This window comes from Melospiza georgiana, chromosome 1 (assembly GCF_028018845.1).
Source record: "Melospiza georgiana isolate bMelGeo1 chromosome 1, bMelGeo1.pri, whole genome shotgun sequence".
In the NCBI taxonomy this organism is placed as follows: Eukaryota; Metazoa; Chordata; class Aves; order Passeriformes; family Passerellidae; genus Melospiza; species Melospiza georgiana.
In genome coordinates this window covers 114919563-114937148 of record NC_080430.1, presented here as the reverse complement: position 1 = coordinate 114937148, position 17586 = coordinate 114919563, and the positions used below count along the sequence as shown (strand labels likewise).

The 17586-nt window shown below is 37.2% G+C and overlaps 1 protein-coding gene across 1 annotated transcript in view; it reads left to right on the top strand.

Annotated features, from left to right (window-relative positions):
- The window catches only part of ALKAL1 (ALK and LTK ligand 1), a 34962-nt gene that overhangs the window by 14516 nt on the left and 2860 nt on the right, over positions 1–17586 (top strand). Inside the window, exons 2-4 of the mRNA XM_058035482.1 lie at positions 10760–10813; positions 14637–14717; positions 16897–16973. Coding sequence (XP_057891465.1) covers positions 10760–10813; positions 14637–14717; positions 16897–16961 — 200 coding nt within the window. The 3' untranslated portion in view covers positions 16962–16973. The remainder of the gene's footprint in view (positions 1–10759; positions 10814–14636; positions 14718–16896; positions 16974–17586) is intronic.

The following is a 17586-nucleotide window of genomic DNA, read 5'->3' as shown; positions in this document are numbered from 1 at the left end:
GTATCCGTCTGGGTCCTTACCATGGATGTGAACTGATCTGTATCATCCTCCCCTGATTGCAAGCCAACCTTTTCTGCTTCTAAGGCTACTGATGAGCCTTGGTTAAATATAGCTGTCATCCATAGCTTCTGAAGGATTGACCTTGGTATGAGTAAAGGTGGGAAGCTCTTTTGTATCCACTGAAAGTGCTCCAAGGGATAATAAGATGAACACCAAATACTCCTATGCCTGTTTGTCCTACTTTTTTTGTCTTACGTCTGGATGAATTTTCCAGCCTCTGCCTTTGCACTGTCACAGGTGCTTTTACTTTTGAGCAGTATGGTGATGTGGATCCCAGAGAGTGGGAAACTGAGAGTACATGAACAGTTGTGGTATCTCAAACATGGTCCTTGGAGTTCAAGTCAGAAAGCTGGGAAAGGATAGGACTTCTGTATTCTTTCTAGTTAGCAGTGTAATACTACGAAAAAGCAAACTGAAGTAAAATCAGTAGGTGCTTACTTTGTTTACTCTTACTGATCTGATTTTGTGAAAGGTTTTATTGAAAAATTGATTTCACCTGAGACACAGGAAAACCTGGAGACAAAAGCTTGTCTCAGAGGACTTTGTGTTTCTTCTCCTTCCTGCACTTGCATGAAAGAGGGCAGGTTTCCCCAGTCCATGCCACGTTGTGCTGGGGATGGACTGTGCTTGCAAGACTGCCATGATGCTAGCTGCAATAGCACAGCATCCCTGGCCAGGGTAATCTGCTCCCAGTATGTCCTGCGATGTTTAGTAGAGAGGTGCAAGGATTACAGGACTGAAGGTCTTGCTTTCTCAAAAAAGACTTCATTCATTTTCTACCATAGATGAATGGAGAAAAAAACTGCAGCAGTGAAGAAAATTTAGAATACAAATGAGCACAAATTTAGAACATAAATTTAGAATAGAAATGAGCGCATAACGCCTTCTGAGACAGCAGCACAATTACGGCTCTGGTGCTTCAGAAAGAGAAAATTGAAAAAAATGGATTGCTTTAAAAGTTATCTGTCTCATGATGTACACCAAAGTTCATTTTCTTTTCCTAAAAACAGTGATGTTTTACAGTTTGAAACATCCAAAAAGGGCCTGAATAATGGGCAATTTTTTTCATAAGAACTAGCACTGAATCGGTAGGATGTTACTTACAGATTTGCCAAAAATGTGGCAAGGAGCTTGAGACATTTAATTTCTAAACCCAGGTGCTCCTTCGCATGTAGTAGTAAGTAAACTGAATTAATTCAGAAACTGACTCCATTTAGTGACTTCCAGTAAACAAAGGATGGAGGATTTAGGGATAAAACACTGTGGCAGATAAATGCACTTCTTCTCAAGGTTTAAGAACGTGTTTTGGTTCATGGTTTACAAGCTTGCATCGTTTTTAGGTAAGATGTAGGGTGTAATCAGAAGGGCTCCAGGAGAGAGTTAGAAGTAGGGATTTAAAGGGGAAATTATCCCTCTTAGGCCATGATCCAATGGGGATGATGGAACATAAATTGGTAAATAAATTAAAATTGGTATTTCACATTTAGAATAATTTGGCTGAAGCCTATTGGATTTATTGGATCCAGCTATCAGCACATCCAAGAATCTTGTTCATAGCCTTTTTCAAATAAATGGAATGTGCCTAGCTAATGTAAGACTTCTCTTGCCTGTTTATCAGTTATTAGAGATACAAAAGTACCCCTTTATTCTTGAAGAAAGATCCGAGTCACGTCTTTTGTGTTACTATTTATATTACAGTATGTACAGAATTTTCCATACTATTTTTAAGAGTGTTCCTAAAATTTACTGCCCTATTGCTCAAATAAATTCTATAAATCCAACTGAAATTATGTGTCTCACATTTGTAATTTCTTTTCTTGGTATCCACCTGAAGGTCTCTGTAATAACAATAAAGCTGAAAACTACTTGAGTAAAAAATGCCTTCTATAATTCTCTTGCAATTATATGAATGTGATGCTGATGAATGAGAGGGAGTATATGACCATCAGTAAAAGTAGAATTTTACTCTGGTCTCTGTAAAAAGGCAGCATTTCAAATTAAATTTCAAGATTATTTTTAGAAATCTTAAAAAAAAAAAAAAAAGAACATTCCATTCCAAGAAAAAGATGAATAATGAGAAATTTGCTATACTTCAAATCTATTCACATCTGTAGTGTGCAGGGGTCAATCCATCAAACAAATTTTATGAGGCCATATATACATAGATTTACAGACAAAAATCTAAGCATGCAGAACTAGGAAAGCTATGTGCCTTTGCTCTTTGTATGTTTTTAATGGGCTTATTTTCACATTTTACTACCATTTGTAGATGTCCTTATCTGTTTTGGGGTTTTCCGTCAGTTTTAGGAATCCCACTGTGCAATAATTTACACATTTTTTAAAATGTCCATTATTTGCAGTATTGCAGTTTTGGTAGAACCAAGTTGATGCCCCTGAATGCCCTGTAGATAACAATCCCCCTGGTTTTAAGAGAGCAGCTGATATAGATAAGACTACAAAGGTGAGCAGGGGAGATGGGACATACATGAGTAGACGTTCTGGGATAAGAGTGAATGGTTGACTCTGGAGCGAAGAGAGGACAAAAATAGAAATGGTGACTAAATGCCAGACTGTGATTTTGGAAGCTAGTGCTTCCTTTTATACCCATCTTTAGCATAGTTAATAACAACACTGATTTTTTTAAATGTAATACTCTTGACAATGTGGCTGACATGGTAAATTTCATCAACCACTACAAAAGCAGACCCTGGTAGGCTTTTTCTTTGGGGTCATTCCATTGTACCTCTAAACTGCCTGATGTCACAGCCCACTTCATTACTCAAGTTTATGGTGAATGTTCCAGAATAAAACCTTAACATTTGATATATGCAAGACCAGATATTCTGTTCATAACTAAAGTTGGGAGAATTTGAAGATATATCAATTCATCGGCGTTTAAGAAGAGTATTATTTGCCATGTTCACATCAGACAAATATTACTGGAATGAATACCAAGGCAAGTAAGTGTTAAGTCATTGGTTTAAGTATCCCTAGAAGAACTGATTCAAGCCTGCACAAATAATTAAACATGGAAGCATGTATTAGACATGGGAGCAGAATTAGCATTTTAGGACTTGACTAATGAGGTATTGTAATATATCACAATGTGCCTTCCAATTTCTGCATAAATAAAGTTGTAATGCCAAACAAAGATTTTATGGACAGCAAATAAGTCCAAAGAGATTGGAATAGTGTTTATAACTACTCTTTGAGAGGATAAATTGACCAAGTCATTAATTATGAATTCTTAATTGCACTCTATGTGTAACCCTTAAGCTCTGGAATATACTTTGTGTTGTGGGAACTGAAAGGGCTCCCATTAGGCAGGGTGATGGGAAGCCTGATAAACTCTGCTCACAGAGCAGGAAGGTATGCATGACTACTCTCAGCATATTCTACATTCAGTAGATGGCAGTGGTATGCAGTAATACATTAATTCTGGATTTTCTCTTGAGCAGACACTCTTGCCTCTGTGAATCAGGCTGTGTTGATTTGGGGATTTATCTGAGGCTTCTTCTTCCCCAGAAAATACTGAGGTACTAGATAATTCTTCACTTGCTAGAGTAGAAAGTGACAGAAAATGAAAAAAACACTGCTAAGTTATTGTAATCTTCATTACACAGCACTTGGAGGAATCTGGTAAGTTTTGAATTTCAACAGTAATATTACATCCAAAAAGGAATGTGTCTGTCTGGAGCATTGACTCATTTTCCATCTATGCTCAGTATGTACACATCAAAGTCTCAAAACAAAAGTATTCAGCAAGTGGGAACTGTGTGTGTTACTTAACAGGAGTAGTAGCACAGACTTCTCGGAATACTGCGCACATAAATAGATATTTTCCCTTGTCTAAAGGAATGAATTGCAGATCTAGTGGGGGAAGATGGATATGTGAGTCAGGGTGGGGGTGTTTAAACAAAAAATTATGAAGATAATTAAAAGTTATTCTAAAACTTTTAATTTCAGAAAACTGGAAGTAAAAGAACAAAACAAAAGCAGAAATGCAGTTTATGTAGTAGAAATTACAGATGAGTAGCCTAAGAGAATTAAAATACATCTTTTAAGTAGATGTTTTCTCATATGGCAGTTATTTCTAACAGACATAATATAAAATGTTCAATGATTTATGATTGATAATGATGGAAGGAGTTGTTCCTTTTTGCACAAATGGTTTTTCCCCTCTCTATGGGAGATTTCAGTAGGAAAAGTGTTAAATCTATTAGTCTGTGGACTGAGCTGTAATACAACCACAAATTCATCCTAAGGATTTTGAGTGCTTTTAAGGACCTTAGAATCAATTGGTGGTCCCTTAGTAGGGAATAAAAATGTCTCATTTTTTCAACAAAGTGCATGTTCTGCTTGTCTGCTGTTTCAGACACCCCATGTGTCTGAAAATCATCAGGAAAACATTTCAATCTATACTGATACGTTTATTGTGTACAGAACAAAAATTTATATCACTCTGGTAGCAATGGCATAGCAGCAAATACAATATAGCATTTCAGCCAAGCCAAAGCTGCTGGGAGCCTTCGGTTTTTCAGGTAAGGACTTTGTCCAGCCATGAGCCCAGAAGCAAGAGTTTTATGTAATCTGGTCATAACCAAAGTGTAAAAATGAAAGGAGGAAATTAAGACCTCTTAACTGGTTGGGGAACTGAAGAAAGAAGTATATGCTAATTGATTCAACCATGCTTGTGTCATCTGCTGCTGAGTAAAACACCTATGTTTTACTCCACACCACACTGAATTCTTATCAAATGAACATTGACATTTTTTTTCTCCACTAGGATGCCTTATCTTTGCTCTTTGAACTGTTTTCTATTTTGAGCAAAACTCTTTTTAATCTGTTGTTAAACTGAGGCAGTACATCTATATGTAAAAGTTGTAGGAATAGTTATGTATGTAGATTAAATGCAGAGAAAGGATGCTTTGGGACATTAAGTTTTTGAATATATATATTTTTTAAACACTGTTTTTTTTAGGGTTTCACTCATATTTGGGACAATCATGCTGAGAATACTTTTATCCTGGCATTGCAATGTCATTCTATTCACTCATCTTCCCAGCATATCACTTTACTTGGGTATTATGATAATATTCTGGTTGAATTCCATCTCTATTGCTTCAATTCTTCTGGGAACTTATAGAATTCTTTATGAATTTACATTTGCAAGATTTTGTTATAATTTTTATTTCCAAACATTTTATGTTCTGTGCTAAGTAAACCATCTTGACATTGTTGAAAGTATGCAAACCTCCTCCTAGTAGTTTTTCACCTCGATTTTTGCAGTAGGCAAGAGCTGCCATCTTTAGGCAAGGTGAAGAATTTGTAGAAAAGAAAAGCTCCATTCAAATAAATGTGACTTGTCTGTGTAAGTACTCGAGACAGTTTTGCTGACAGAGTTCCAATATTTTTGGGAGCATGAAATTTCAACCATTGCAAGATTTATTTGTATACTATGAACTAATAGAGCCTTTGTATAAGTTGAAACTTTGGAGAGTCTTGTCCTTTAAAATGTCACATTTATTTAAAACTCTGCTAAAACATACTGTGTTGTAAGCAGTTTCATGACTTGAAATGTTCTTTCTAAAACAAAACAAAACAAAAAACCCAAACCCCACATGCTATTTTCATGCCAAAACGTTTTGGAAGCCTGCATCTGGGTTTATAATAGAAGAGTCAGCTGCATCTTACTGCTGACAGTTTTCTTCTGCTATTTCACAGACAGAACCAAGAAAATGCACAACTGTAGTGGATTGACTCTAGCTGCATGCCAGACACCCACAAATGCCACTCTATCACTCCCCTATGCAACTGGACAGGGGAGAGAAAATATAATGAAGGTTCATGAGTTGAGATAAGGACCTGGAGAGATCGATCACCAAATACTGTTATGGGCAAAACAGGCTGGAATTAGAGCTACTAATTGAATTTACTGCTTAAAAAATCAGAGCAGGATAATGAAAAGTAATGTAAGACCTTATAAACACACTTTCCCCCACCCCTCATTTCTTCTCAGCTCTACCTCCTCCCCCTCAGCGGCCGAGGGAGACAGGGAATGGATGTTAGGTCTGTTTCTGATGCTATTCCAACATGGCATCCCTCCCATGGGAGACAATTCTTCATGAACCTCTCCAACTGGAGCCCATCCCAAGGGGAACAGTCCTCCACAAACTGCTGCTACGTGGGCCACTATTTGATGGGGTGCAGTCCTTCAAGGACAGGCTGGTCCAATGTGGTTTCCCATTGGACCAGCCTGCAAGGTGGTCACAAGTCCTGCCAGGAAACCTGCTCTAGAGTGGGCTTCTCTATCCATGGGTCTGCAGATCTTTGCCAGGATTCTGCTCCATCGTGCGCCTACCACGGGTTCACAGCTTCCTCTCAGGCATCCACCTACTCTGGTGTGGGGTTCCTCCAGGGGCTGCAGGTGGATCTCTGCATCCCCCTGGACTTCCATGGGCTGCAGGGGCATGGCTGCATCACCAGGGTCTGCACCACCAGCTGCAGAGGAATCTCAGCTCAAGCACCATGAAGCATTTTCTCCCCTTCCTCCTCCTTCTCCACTGACCTTGGTGTCTGCAGAGTTGTTCCTCTCCATGTTCTCAATCTGCTCTTCTCTGGCTGTACAATAACTTATTTTTATTTTCTTCTTAAATATGTTATCACAAAGGTGTCACCACCATTTCTGATTGGCCCAGCCTTGACCAGTGGAGCACTTTTGCTGTCCGATTTACACTAATTCTCTGAATAAACTAAAAATATACAAAAGTTGTCTGTTGGGAGCATAAACAAATGGAGATCTTGAATTTTGTGCCTGAAGGATGTGGAGGTTTTGTGTTCCAAGTCAACAAACTGTTGTGTGGAGTTGGCTTATTTCAGGGCTGTGATCACAGTTCTTTTTATTTATACTCCATTAGGACATGAATGTTCCTGGCACAATTGTGGTGACATGATTCAGGAGACAGTGCAAACACAGGGTAAAAATCAGCATGTGCTGTCACAACTTTGCAGTCTGAACAGACAAAACACAGAGAAACTGAAGGCACAGAAAGGTGAAAAGACCCATTGAAGGTGGAGCAACTATGTCTTAAGTTGCAAGCTGAGAACTTAAAGCACTGAGATCAGGCTGTAGTTTATTTAATCTCAGAGCTTTTTGTAATTTAACCCAAATTAGTGAAAAATTAAAAATTCCTGTCAGCTGCTAAGTGCTGAATAACAACTGAAAGAATAATCTTCTCGGGAATTAGCTTTAAAACAGTGGTTAATCAACTTTGGAAAGTTTATAACAAAATTTGAGAGAGGGGAGCTGGATCAGGTGTTGCGTACTGATTTCTAGCTTGGAGCTGGCTAGCTCTCCTCATCATCACATTTATCCCAGCTGGGATAAAACTCAGGCAGATCTAGTCACCTCTTACCAAAAGCTGTGAGATCTCTGAAATGTCATAGCTTGATAGAACTAACAGTATGAATTGGTTTAGACCCAACTTTGCATTATAAACTTAACCATTCTGTCTGTGAAGCAGAGCCAGAAAACCCTCAAAATTTGTCTTGTCCCTAGAGTTTACCAGAAATATTTCTGCTGTTTTGGACAGAAGAGCCAATAGGAAATCCATCTTAGCCCCATTTAATAATTGCCCATGGCCAGTGCTGTCTTTGGAAGGACAGGCAATATTTTGCCCTGGATGAGTAAATATCGAAGGATACGCATCAAAGTCCTAATGTAGATAAGAAATAAATCCTAGAACTAATGTTATTTATGATTATAAACTGAGATTATGCTCAGAACCAACACAGAGTCAATAGCTCAAGTGCCTTTTAACCCAGATATACTCTGTGGTGAGCAGTGTAGACTTTGTAAGCCTGGGCACAAGAATGCCACAGCCTAAATATTCTCCCAGATTAATAAAACCAATGTTACTATATCCCATAGGATATATACTGGCTGTAATTTAATAGTTTGTTTAATATAATCTTGAGGCAAGAGTGGATTGAATAAGCTCTTTCCGCTCAATATTTCCCATTTATGTGGGTTTTGCACTTAAAACCTTTTGTTTTTTCATTTTCCTGTTTCTTTTTTAGTTTTTCACAGTGTGCCTTTGAAGTGTTTTGATTTTAGCAATTGTCAATCTATTTTATTATATTAATTCTTCTGCTTTTCTTTTGTGAAATTAGTATGTCAAAGGAATTCAGCTTGCATTGTGAGGATATGAGCCTTTGTTGTGAAAATGGACACCTTAATAAGTGATAGATAAAACATAAAATATGACTGGAGCAGCTAAGAACTATTTAGAAAAAACTAGTTCAGGGGCTTTTTTCATGATGAGTTTTTGCTGCTCTATAGAAGAGCTTGTCAGAAGTATGTATGGACTTGATGTCCTGCTTCTGGCTGCAGCGTCATCAGGAGTCAGTGACACATATTGTATTCGAAGGAGATGTTCATTAGTTTGATTGAAATGCTAAGTCCTTTGAGACCTCAAACTCGCAGTTGTGTACAGACAGAAGGGCTTGCCTACGCTGCTGGAAGAGGGGAGAAAATGACTGTGCTTGTGCTTGTGCTGGGCAATTCATGGTTCAGGGGGAGTTGCCTCTGCCATTAGAGCCAGAAGCGTTCCAGGAACCTGTGCTGCCTGTGATTCCCATACAAATGAGCTTAGGTTGTTTTTGTGCCGGGCTGGGGCTCTCTGATTGTGTTTCACCCAGCACATGCACTGCACTGTTAAGCAAAGGAGCCCTTGGAGGAAGCTGAGCCATGGGCACATGGTGAAAAGCTGATTGCTGCCCGGAGAGACAGCAGCCGCAGCAGGGGAGCAGCAGCCACACCGGCAGCGCACTCGGCTGCTTTTCAACACACAACTGACCTAGATTTCCCTGTTGGGGCAGGCTGGTGTGAACCCTGGGCCAGTGGGGGTTGCTCATGGAAAGCAGACTCTGCAGTGTTCCTTCTCAGGCTTCCCAACACAGCTACAGCTGCAATTGTGTATTTGCAGTGCATAGCTCCTTGACAGAGCATCAATCTGTCCTCCTGTTTCACCTTCTGGCCATTAAGAGGTGGGGTTTTGGCTGTATACAGGCTTTTCCTAAAGAATTTTATGGGGCAAATAGAGAATTTTATGGGGCAAAAAGCAGCTACTGTTCCCACAGGAAATTCTATGCCATTTGCAAGTGTCTGTATCTAAATGCACTTTGTCTGAGCAAGGACGGCCAGTTCCTAGCCTATATTTCACCAGGGAGTGATTATTCATCAGCACTTGCCCATTTGAGGCGTCTCATTCAAAACTCACACCAATTGTTTCCCTATTTTGCCTTTTTATATTCTTCATTTTGTACAATTTTAAACTACCTGACATTTCTTATCAGTAAAATGCTAAGTTTATTGGAGAAGGGGTGGCATTTCTTCTGCAATGAGAAAAGAAATCAGTTAAAACTGATATATTTAAGGAATCTTAAGTGAAATAGATTTCCTACTTGGAAGCAGGTTTCCTACTTAGATGAGTTCCAGTAAGACTTGGGCATTTTATCCTAAAATCCCAGCCTAAAAATACACCCATGTGACCTCTGAGAAACTGCCTAAAGCCAGTGGTAAGAATTTATCTTGGCAGATAACCAACATCTTCCTATAGTATGAAAGGAAACTAGCTCTCTTCTGAGCTAAATGTTAACTCAGATTGGGAATTGAAAAAAAAAATGTACGAGAGTAGAAAGATTTAAAATTACTTTAGATATAAGGAAATATTTTTAGTGAATAAATGTATTTAACTGCAGGTCCCAATGCTGCAAGTTAGCAATGTTCCTTGTCGTACTGCCAGGGAGGTTCTTTGAATTTGACATAACAGGCAGCTTGTTACTGTCTCCAGTAATAACTGCAGGTACCCAAAAATATTGATATAATTTTTTCAGTGGAAAATTTATGAGACTAGGGGGAGTTGTACGGGTTCTGAGGGTATTTACTCACATCAAATGTTTCTGCTGTCAGCCGGAGGCAGCATCCCATTGAAAAAAAGAGGAAAAGAAATAAAAAGGAATTTTATCTTTTTTGCGTTATTTACATTTTCTGTTCTTTGTGATTCTTTTGTGTGTTATACTAGAGGCTTCTACTCTCTTGTACTTTCTGGGAAAAAATGCCATAAATGGAAAGGGAATATTTTAAAATTCACAGCACTTTTCCCAGGAGAGGAGGACCATTTTTTAACTAATATTGCAATGAAAATGTTCATAGCCTATGTCTATTTTAGGTGATTTGTAGGAGAATTTTCTCTTCAGGCACTTGTTATTTCAAAATCAAAAAAGTAATATTTAGTTTGTATTTATCTATGTATTTTACATAATTTCTTCAGGTACTTTCATACTGTAAGTATGATACTTCAGGTACTTACATACTGTAAGTGTGATAATTTATATTTATATTATTTGCAGTCTTTCTATGCTAACAGCCCCACTCAGACCAAAGATGTGCAGAAATTAGTGTCAGAAAATCATTGTGTGTCATAGGATGACCGCTTAGTATTCATCTGGGAATTACCTGAAATGCTTCCCAATGTTGTTTACGTGCCCACATTCCTACAACTACAGAAATTATTAGTATAGTTAATTTCAGAATCTATTTGGTCTCTGTACATCAGACATCTTGGCATATTATGCTTTCAGAGCTTTTATTGTAATTCCTAGGCTACATAAATGCTTTTTTTTCTTCTCTCCTCAGAAATTTTTCCAAGAGATTCCAGTCTAAAAGACAAGTTCATAAAACATTTTACAGGTAAGGAAGCTGCTTGTGTTTTCCCACATATGCATATTCTATGTAGCTAGAAATGTCACACCACTAATTTTTTTGAAGCTCAACATTTCTGAGGCCAACATTTCTGAAGTTAAATATGCATATATTAGAAATAGAAATTTTTGAAGAATTCTAGTTTCATTGAATAATCAACTGAACTATCTGGTCTAAAATAACTTTCAAAATGCAGTAAGTTAAAACATTATTTAAAAGTTATTGTTTAACTTTTATCCTCCTATTGTGCATTCCGTATTTATTTTCACGTTCACTAATTTTAGAACTTCTCCTTGGACTGCATGTAGTTTTAAGAAGCAGACCTTTGTGGCCAAGTAAGTTTTTACCAAATCAGGGAAGATTTTTTGCATCTGTCTCATGATGTCTCCCTGTGGAAACTTATTTTAATAGTGGAAACAGATAGAAAAAGGAAGAATTAAAATAATGTAAATGAAATATAAAAAATAACTTGCTGTTTCAAGTATGAAAGTTTATGATGATTACAACCAAGTACTTGAAAACTGAGGTGGAGTTGTATAATGCATTTAACTTAGGGATTGTATTGTAACTACTGAGAAGAATATAGTACCCTCTGAATATATGCAATATGAGTTGCCAATGACAAGGCATTTGCACTGATTCTTTGCTCTCTAGTTCCAGCATTCTTTAACTCAGAAAAGTGAAGGTCTCAAAGTATGATACTGCAAATCTTGTGGTGATTTTCAGGGTTATTTCAAGTATTGAAACTAAAAGCTAGAGAAATAGTTGGACATTGGTGCATGAAAAAGAGAATTGGAAATAATCATGCATTTCCTCAATGCTGGAAATTTCAGGCAGTGCTTGACAAGAAAGGAAGGTATTTGTTGTCTCTTTTGCATGGGGGAAGTGTGTCCCAACCCTTGGGATAAGCACAACTTTAAGGTACTTTCTGCCAATGGCTCACTGCAACACAACAGAATCTACAGGAAATGTGCCAGAGCCAGCTGGCCCTTCACCCTTGCAGTAAACAAGAGTAATTGTGACCTGATCATTTTCAGTCCATATGAGACAGAAATTAACACAGAGCTTCAAACTATGCTATGTCATGTGACAGAGGAACACTGAATATTCCTCTCCTGGGAGGGACAGACAAGAGAGATTTGTTTATGTTAGTACTTAATCCATTTCCTTTTCATTTTTAGCTTTGGAAACTCCTCAGCTACCATAAAAAGCTGAACATAAGAATCTGGGGAAGCTAAGTAATGAATACAGATTGAGTTTCATTACTCAAAACCAGGGAAAAACAGCCATGAGTTTTACAGAAGTTATTGTGAGAGTGGTAAATCATAGAAGAGAAAAAGAGAAAAGAACTAGTTGAAGGCATGTCTCTGGACCTGTTCATTAAATTAACAGTCCTTTTCTGCATGAATTTAGTTTAATTGCCATCAAAATTGCTGGAATTCCTTGAGTAAGATTAGTTGGAATGAATGAGGAAAGAAGGATCATTCCAAAATACTGAAAGTTTATTTGTTGGTTAAGAATTTCTGCCTACAGTTAGTTTCTTTCCTTCTTTTCCTTTTCTTTCCTTTTCTTTCTTTTTCTTTTTTTTTTCTGTCTATCTATCTATCTATCTATCTATCTATCTATCTATCTATCTATCTATCTATCTATCTATCATCTATCTCTTTATCTTTCTCATTCTCTCTATCTTCCTCTCTTTCACTCTTTTTTAAAAATGTATCTTAAGATATTCAGTGGTGGTGTTTTCTGCCTGTTGTTTTATATTTTATTTTATTTTTCATAGTTTTACTAGATCCTGTAATCCATAGGCATTTTCTTAAAATACAGTGGAACTTTGGTTTTTTTATTCTGTTTCAATCATAATCTTCTAGCAGCCTTCATTAATTAAACTCTTTGATTACAGTCCTTACTAGTCCAGAATTAGGACATCCTAAACTAAAAAAAAAAAAAAGAGAAGCTGAAATCAATATTATCTTTATAGTACACTAGCTTTACAGTTTCAGGGTTAAGAAAATTATTGCACACTTCTCATATGCCAGGAATAATAGACACATTTTAAAGCCAAATAAGAACCATATGTAACAGTCCTTGACTATAGGAAAAATCATAAATAATCTTGTGACTCATAAAGTAATCTATCAATTTAGCTTGGAAAGCCAGCTGACACAGAGTGTTTTGTAAGGCATAATAAAATTAACAGCCTATTTTTGATGACAGGGAAGAGAGCTAGAAAACCATATATTACCTGAAGGGACATGGAATTATTTAGTGACAAAAGCCAGTGTTGTCTCCATATATGCTGGATAATTTCAAATTGCATACTTTTTCTTAAGCCTAATTACTCACTCAGATAAAAAGAATGGCAAAAATATTCCAGTTCAGACTTGCAAAGGCTGCTCTTCCAGTTTGTTGAAAAGCTTATTTGTGGCTGAAAAAATCTACTGAAATCCATGTACTACTGTAAAATAAATCTAATCTTCAAGTATGTTCACTGTCATAGAGAGGAATCTTCTCTAGAGCTCATGGTGGTTTGGCTTCACTATTCAGAGAGAATTAGCTTGATATATTTTACCAGGCCCATAAACCATCTTTCAAGTTATGAAACAAGTATTTTTCTTCCCAGAAATGCTTCCTGGTTTCCTCTGAAAGGAAAGTTGGCCAACAAGGTCTGCTTCATGTGAATCATTTTGAAGCATTGCTTGAAGCAAGCTATTCTTATTCAGGGTTCCTACTTGTACTAAATTTGCATTTAAATTTAGCCTTATTCATTTAATGTCAGTTTATGTCAATGTTTTCTGTCCAAACCACATCATACTCATCCCCAGCTGTCAAGGATAGTCTTGCTAAGCAGGTTACAAGATGCAAGTATTACATTTTTCTCTCCTTTTCAACTTGAATGTCACCAGTAATACTTTCTGCGGCCATCAGCAATTTTGGAAGGGGTCTTTGGCAACTTGTTGCAGTTAAGCCATGTTTTGTAGAAAAATAGACCCATAGAATGGTTTGGGTTGTAAGGAATCCTAAAGATCATCTAGTTCCCACTGCCTGGCCATAAGAAGGGATATTTTTGTAATCAAATATTAATGTAAACAGATGGCACGGTATATCCAAAGAAGAGAGCTGCACCCTATGCCCTGGACATACAGGGATTTGCCTTGCCAAACATGAAACATATCCTGCATTCTGCACATTGTATGCCTTTTTACTTGGATTATTTTAACAGGAGATCAGGTTCCTAGATGTTATTCAGCTGTCATTTTTTTTTCTGTCAACACCTACACTGTATATTAAGAATTTTATAAACCATCTATGTGCAAATTAAAAGCATTAGTGCATGAAATCTTTCCAGGGGTGAGAAACTCATATTTGCTTAGAATGTTGCTCTTATTTATGTTTACAAACAGTATCCTCAGTCTAGGTGCATTATTCCTTCTACATTAGACTACAGACCACTCTTGAACAAACTAAATTCTACTGTAGCTGTCATTCTATTCTTCGCCATATAAGAAATTTTACTGCTAATTTTGAATTACTGGAATTTCAAGGCTAAACCAGCCCATCATTTTAATGTGTCATTTTTCTATTTTCTATATCATGAGCATAAAGACACAGAAACAGAATTTCTTTCTGTTATTTCACTAGCATTATTCTACTTGTGTTGCATCATAGTTATTTAAGGTGTAGTAAAAGACTAAATGCAATTTTAGCCAAGAAAAAAATGAAGTTAATGCTATATGTTGTTGCCATCCATTGAAGTTGCAGAGAAGTGGCACTGAGAGCTTGTTGTTAACTCCTCCTTACTTTCAAACAGGGCCAGTCACATTTTCCTCAGAGTGCAGCAAGCACTTTCATCGACTGTATCACAACACAAGGGATTGCTCAACACCAACCTGTGAGTAGAAAAGTACTTCTTAATGCTAGCTGTGATACTTGCTTGAAAGCAACACACTTTATCTATTAAGTGTTTGATGTCCTGGTCCCTTTTTAACAGTTACTCTTTAGCACTACATTAAAAAACATACCCAAGGTCTTCTAATATATAAAGATTTTCTGTTAGTGCACTTGCTGTCAGCTGAACATCGTGGAGTTCCTTCAAAGTGATGCTGAAATAAATGAAACCAAAACTACACTGAAAAAATCAGTAGGGCATGCTTATGCAGAGGGCAGATATTCTCCTTCTTGCTCTCTTTAGCTTTCCTTGTGCAAGATAAAATTTGAACCATTCTTTACCTTCTATTAATGCTTAATAGTAGAGTTATATCTTTGGGGTTTAGTATATTTCAGCTTGTGAGTATAATTTTCTATTATATGCCCATTGTTAAGCAACAGAAAATAATTTGATTCATGATTTTGTTTTTGATACTTTCAGTTCTCATCAAGCAAACTTCCCCTCTGAGACTGCAGAAGCTTTGCTTTAACACAGCCTGAATATAGTTTTGTCAGAGATGCTGAAAAATAGAAGTGTTCTTGGATAAAATGGACGAAAAGCAAAGAAAAACCCCAAACCAAAATAGAAATTCCTTAAATAAAAGTTACTTCAGCATTCTCTAGTGCAATGGACAATTCAAATAAAGTCAGTGGAAAAGAAGCAGTGTGTTTTACTTAGAGAAGGTGAATCTCATTAAGGATGTGTAAGCACAAACTGTGGGCAAAGTTTGGTGCTTTGGAAGCTTTTTAGGATTTAACATGAAAAAACAATGGGACCTTCTGGCTGCATCACTTAGAAGCACTGTTTGTGAGCAGCTGAGGTGCTCTCTCACCATTGCTCAGCACATCAGAGGATTTAGTGTTTGAAAGGGGATGGAGCAGCCCTCATCTCCGTTTGCTTTTATGCTTATTAGAAGCTGGATTGTAGGAATCCATGGCTGATCCACAAAATATATACATGCAGCTTTCTAAGCAGACACAGGAGTAGGCAAGGCATATTTCTATTACATGCTGTGCAACAAAAATACCGTATTGTATGCCTTGAAACATGGATCCAAAGCATGTGAATATTATTTGGACTCTTATGTATTGCCTGAGTGTTTCACTTTATGTCTCCAGAAAAAGAGTAATACCATTTTTCTTCTAATTAAATAGCTTTTCTTAAAGTTAAAAACAAGACTGTGATTTTGAATGATATAAATAACTTATGTTTTAGTTCACCTATCAAAGCAAATTGTAAAATTAAAAGGGTGATTTAAACCACAGCACAGTTTTTGTTCCCCCTTGCACCAAGCAAACCCAAAGCAGACAATGAGTTCCATTCACCTGAAATGTTCTGTTCTAAAAAGGAGAGATAAATCTTCAAATTTGTCTCAGACTGATCCTAGCCAAGATCTTTCCCTGTGCCTTTAGAAGGGTTTGATATTTTCTGTCAGGGACACCTTAGTCATCATGGCATGTCTGAGGATGAGTTATTTCCCCTCCTTCTGACATGGTTATAATTGTACAAATATTTTCTGAGGAACTGAAACCCAGATAGCAATCACTTTCTTGCTGTTTGGCACAATTTATATTAAGTTTTATTAAAATACATACCAAGCAAGAGAAGCACCTATGTATTTCTTGTTAGCAAATACCAGAGAGCAAGGCAGTAGTGACCCAGGATCCACTTGAACCAGGTGCTCATTTAAACCACGGGTACACACAGGGGGATTGGAAGTGGGAGGTTAGTATCTTTAATCTGATGATTAGGACATGTACTTAAATGTGGAAAATATGGAATTAAATCAATAGTAATAACAAATGGAACAATAAAATGTTTGAAGCAGCCTGACTTCTGACTGTGTTATAGTGATAGTTACAATAGCCTCCAAGTTAATGAGTTAAATTCCTGCTCTTCCACATCCCAGTAGAAAACTTCCTGGTTGAAATTTAATTCCTTGCATCACTTGTACTTTTCCTCTAGAGCACTATGCTAAGGTACAATCTAACATTGCATCTTGCACACATAATTTCATTACTTTCCATCAGATAACAGTTTCACTGTGTAGGGTGTTTGAAATTCAAGTACAAACTTTACTTTAATTTTATGCAGTGTCTGGAAACTGAGATTCATTATTGCTGTGGGTAATTCTGTTTTATAGATTACAAAAGGTGTGCAAGATTGCTAACAAGATTAGCAATGAGCCCTTTGTGTACACAGTCCTAGGATGTTTGCTATGTAAGTATAATTTTCCCCACTCATTTTCTTATTTGTTGAATGGTCTACTGGTTTACTTCACACTTATACCTTGTTATCAGGTGTGCATAAAAAAATGTGGTATTATCCGAGTGTATCAACATGCAGCTTTGGCTTTGCAGAACTGACTGGCTCCTCCTGGAAATACATAGAAGCACAAATACCTCTGGCAAGCCCCGGTGTAATTTCCTACAACTCACTTGTGGCACTGCAGTCCGTAGTTACACACTGGGTGGCCTCTTACTGTTCAAAATTTCAAGAAGAAGTCTGCTTGGTGAAAGAAAATGCCCAAGGACATCATCAGCACATTTATTTCAGGCCATTCTTCAGAGAACTTTGTTGTTAATCCATGGAAGAAACCGAATGTTTTTGTCTCATGTCTACCAATGCAATCTTCGTAGATCACCTATCACTTATTTCATTTCTGGGACCCCTTTTCATTCCCATATAGTCTTCTGAGAATTTCTGAAAAGTTAATAACCACTTCATGGTGATGGAAACTGAACATAAAGATGTAGAAAGCTAAAGGTTTCACTAAGTAGCCTGAAGAAGAAACCAGTCCATTCTTGTTTATGACTAGCATGTCAAATGTTAA